At 42.7% G+C, this 2,393-nt stretch overlaps 1 protein-coding gene across 1 annotated transcript in view; it reads right to left on the bottom strand.

Annotated features, from left to right (window-relative positions):
• Positions 1–323: 323 nt before the first annotated feature.
• Positions 324–2,393, bottom strand: part of DAB2 (Dab, mitogen-responsive phosphoprotein, homolog 2 (Drosophila)) — a gene marked incomplete at its 3' end in the record, with an annotated part of 11,352 nt that continues 9,282 nt past the window's right edge. The window contains exons 10-12 of the mRNA XM_010288517.1: positions 1,993–2,146; positions 931–1,455; positions 324–415 (exon numbers count right to left, since the gene is read on the bottom strand). Coding sequence (XP_010286819.1) covers positions 324–415; positions 931–1,455; positions 1,993–2,146 — 771 coding nt within the window. The remainder of the gene's footprint in view (positions 416–930; positions 1,456–1,992; positions 2,147–2,393) is intronic.

The following is a 2,393-nucleotide window of genomic DNA, read 5'->3' as shown; positions in this document are numbered from 1 at the left end:
GTAATGCGTACAAGTTACTCCTGGGGAGATTTTGATTGGACACAAGAGGAAAATTTTTCACAAAGAGAACAATCAGCCCTTGGAACAATCTCCCCAGGGATGTGGTAGATTCCCCAACATTGGACACTTAAGATTCATCTGGCCATGGTTCTGGACCATCTTGTCTAGACCGTGGTTTTGTCATGAAAGGTTGTACCAGATATATCTGAGGTCCCTTTCAACCTGGTATGCTATGATTCTGTAAAGGAGAAACAAAGGCTGGTGTGTTTTTTGTTGTTTTGGTTTTTTTGGTTTTTTTTTGAGTATTTTTTTTTACTACTTACAGATGGGGCACTGAAAAGGTCTGTTTTAGCTTGACTTTCAAACAGGCCATCAGCTGGCAGCACACTTTGTCGGGGAACAGGCTTCGGTGGTTCTAAGGAAAAAGAGACATACTGCTATAATCACTTACTAGCTTTAACAAGTACTCAGCACTGCTTGTGTAGCAGCCTCAAAGCTTATCTAATTAGATACACAAAAACCCCACATCGAAGTTGCTTTGAGTGACCTCAGTTTTATCTTGTGCTTGTCCCTCACTACACTTAAGCTAGATGGGACTTCTAACATTGTACAGACCTAATTTACCTCATTCTAGTGAGGTAGTTTAAGCACTAGGTGTCAGTGTTTGGCCACTGACATTGATCAATTCTGTAAAATTATTAGGGAAGACAGTCCTACAAGCCTCCGTTTCAATAACCATTAAATCAAGTATTTAGTTCTATCAGAAAAGACTAGTGATCAGTTATCCCAACTGCTGAGCAGCTCTCTAAGCAGAAGGAAAAACAAAGACTTTACTAGTCGTTTTGGCAGGCAGCTTGCTAGCTTCCATGTCATTGTGATCTGTACTGTTTTGAGAAATGCCTACTGTACTACTAAAAGCTCCAGAAGTACCTGAAAGGCTTTGCTGCTCTCCTCTCCTTGCTGGTACTGCAGGTGGCTTTGTCAGCTGGAAGTCCTTGAACATTTCCTTGACATCCTTTATCTCCTTATCACCAAGTGGATCCAGAGCGATGAAAGCATCACTCTCTTTCTTGGATAACTCCTTCTGAGGTGCAGTTCTAGGTGGTGGCTGAGGTGGGCTAGTTGTTGACATTGAGGGCAGTACAGATGGTGTCTGAGCAGGTAGTGTTGAAGATGGGAACACACTACTCTGGAAGGGATTTACAGCACTGGATGGCTGCACCCATGAACTAGATGGAACTTGTGCTGGCTGGGCCCAGAGACCAGAGGTCTGAGGAGCTACTGGACCAAAAGATGCAGCCTGGCTCCAGCTTGGCACTGCTTGAGTACCAAAGGCAAGTGATTGAGTAAACCCTGTGGACTGAGCAGGCATCATAGACCCAGGAAAGACTGATGCAGCCTGAGTGAAGGCAGGTGTCTGTGCACTCCATGGTGATGAAGTTACTGGCAAGCCACCTGTGGGGGGAAGATTGCACTTCAATGATCTTAAGACCTCGAACAGGAGTGGATAAATTCCACTGAGGGTACCAGCAAAACATTTTTCATGTGCTGTTTGCAAAAATCTGTTGATTTACACTTAAAAATCAAGTCATTTTCAGGGGAGAGAAAGGTGTTAACATTTTTAAATTTGCTCCAGTCCTGGAAGAACAGAATTGAGGTCAATGTAACAGAAGGAGGAACATACTTAGTCTTAGCACAGAAGTGGTAGATGCATTTGCCATATAATATTTACACAAAAGTAACTAAGACTTTGCAGCAGTGATATCCAAGCCTCCAAAGTTGTGCTTGGCTCACTTGAACCTTGTGTACCTAAAGCAGCAATACGCTGTCAAAGTTTAAGCAAAAAACTTAGTTTAGGGCAGACAGCACATGAATTAAAGGACATGGCACTACACATGAAGTAAAAAAAAACCCCTGTTTTGGTGTTAGCATACATCCTAGATATCTTATATACGCTTAGACTGGAGCAAGAGCTTCACTTTGTGAACTAACCTAAACCAGCCAATGGAGATGCTGTCGTAGAAGTTGTTTTGAAGAGGTCCAGTGGACTAGTTGGCACAGGTCCTGTTTGTGCCACTGAGGTCAAGCTAAGGCTCTCTGTAGTCGGCACAAAGAAGTCTGGGCCAAAGAAGTCATTTGATGCAGTCTAAAAAGAAGAAACCTTCATGAGATGGCATGGCAGAATACATGCTAGCATGATCAAGACTCCCTAGTCCAGATCTACAAGCTTTTATTTCAGCTAGAGCAGAGAGCTTTGATCTATCCTTTAAAGACCAAGCATAACTGAGATGCTAGGCATTAAGTGGGTATAATATATAGCAGTCACAAGTCAACAGCAGAAGAATAAGACTTAAGTGACTGAATTAATTGCTATCATAATGGGCTTCCCTCTG

This window comes from Phaethon lepturus, unplaced genomic scaffold (assembly GCF_000687285.1).
Source record: "Phaethon lepturus isolate BGI_N335 unplaced genomic scaffold, ASM68728v1 scaffold6336, whole genome shotgun sequence".
Taxonomy (NCBI): domain Eukaryota; kingdom Metazoa; phylum Chordata; class Aves; order Phaethontiformes; family Phaethontidae; genus Phaethon; species Phaethon lepturus.
The sequence above is the reverse complement of the archived record's forward strand: the minus strand, read 5'-3'. Positions and strand labels throughout refer to the sequence as shown.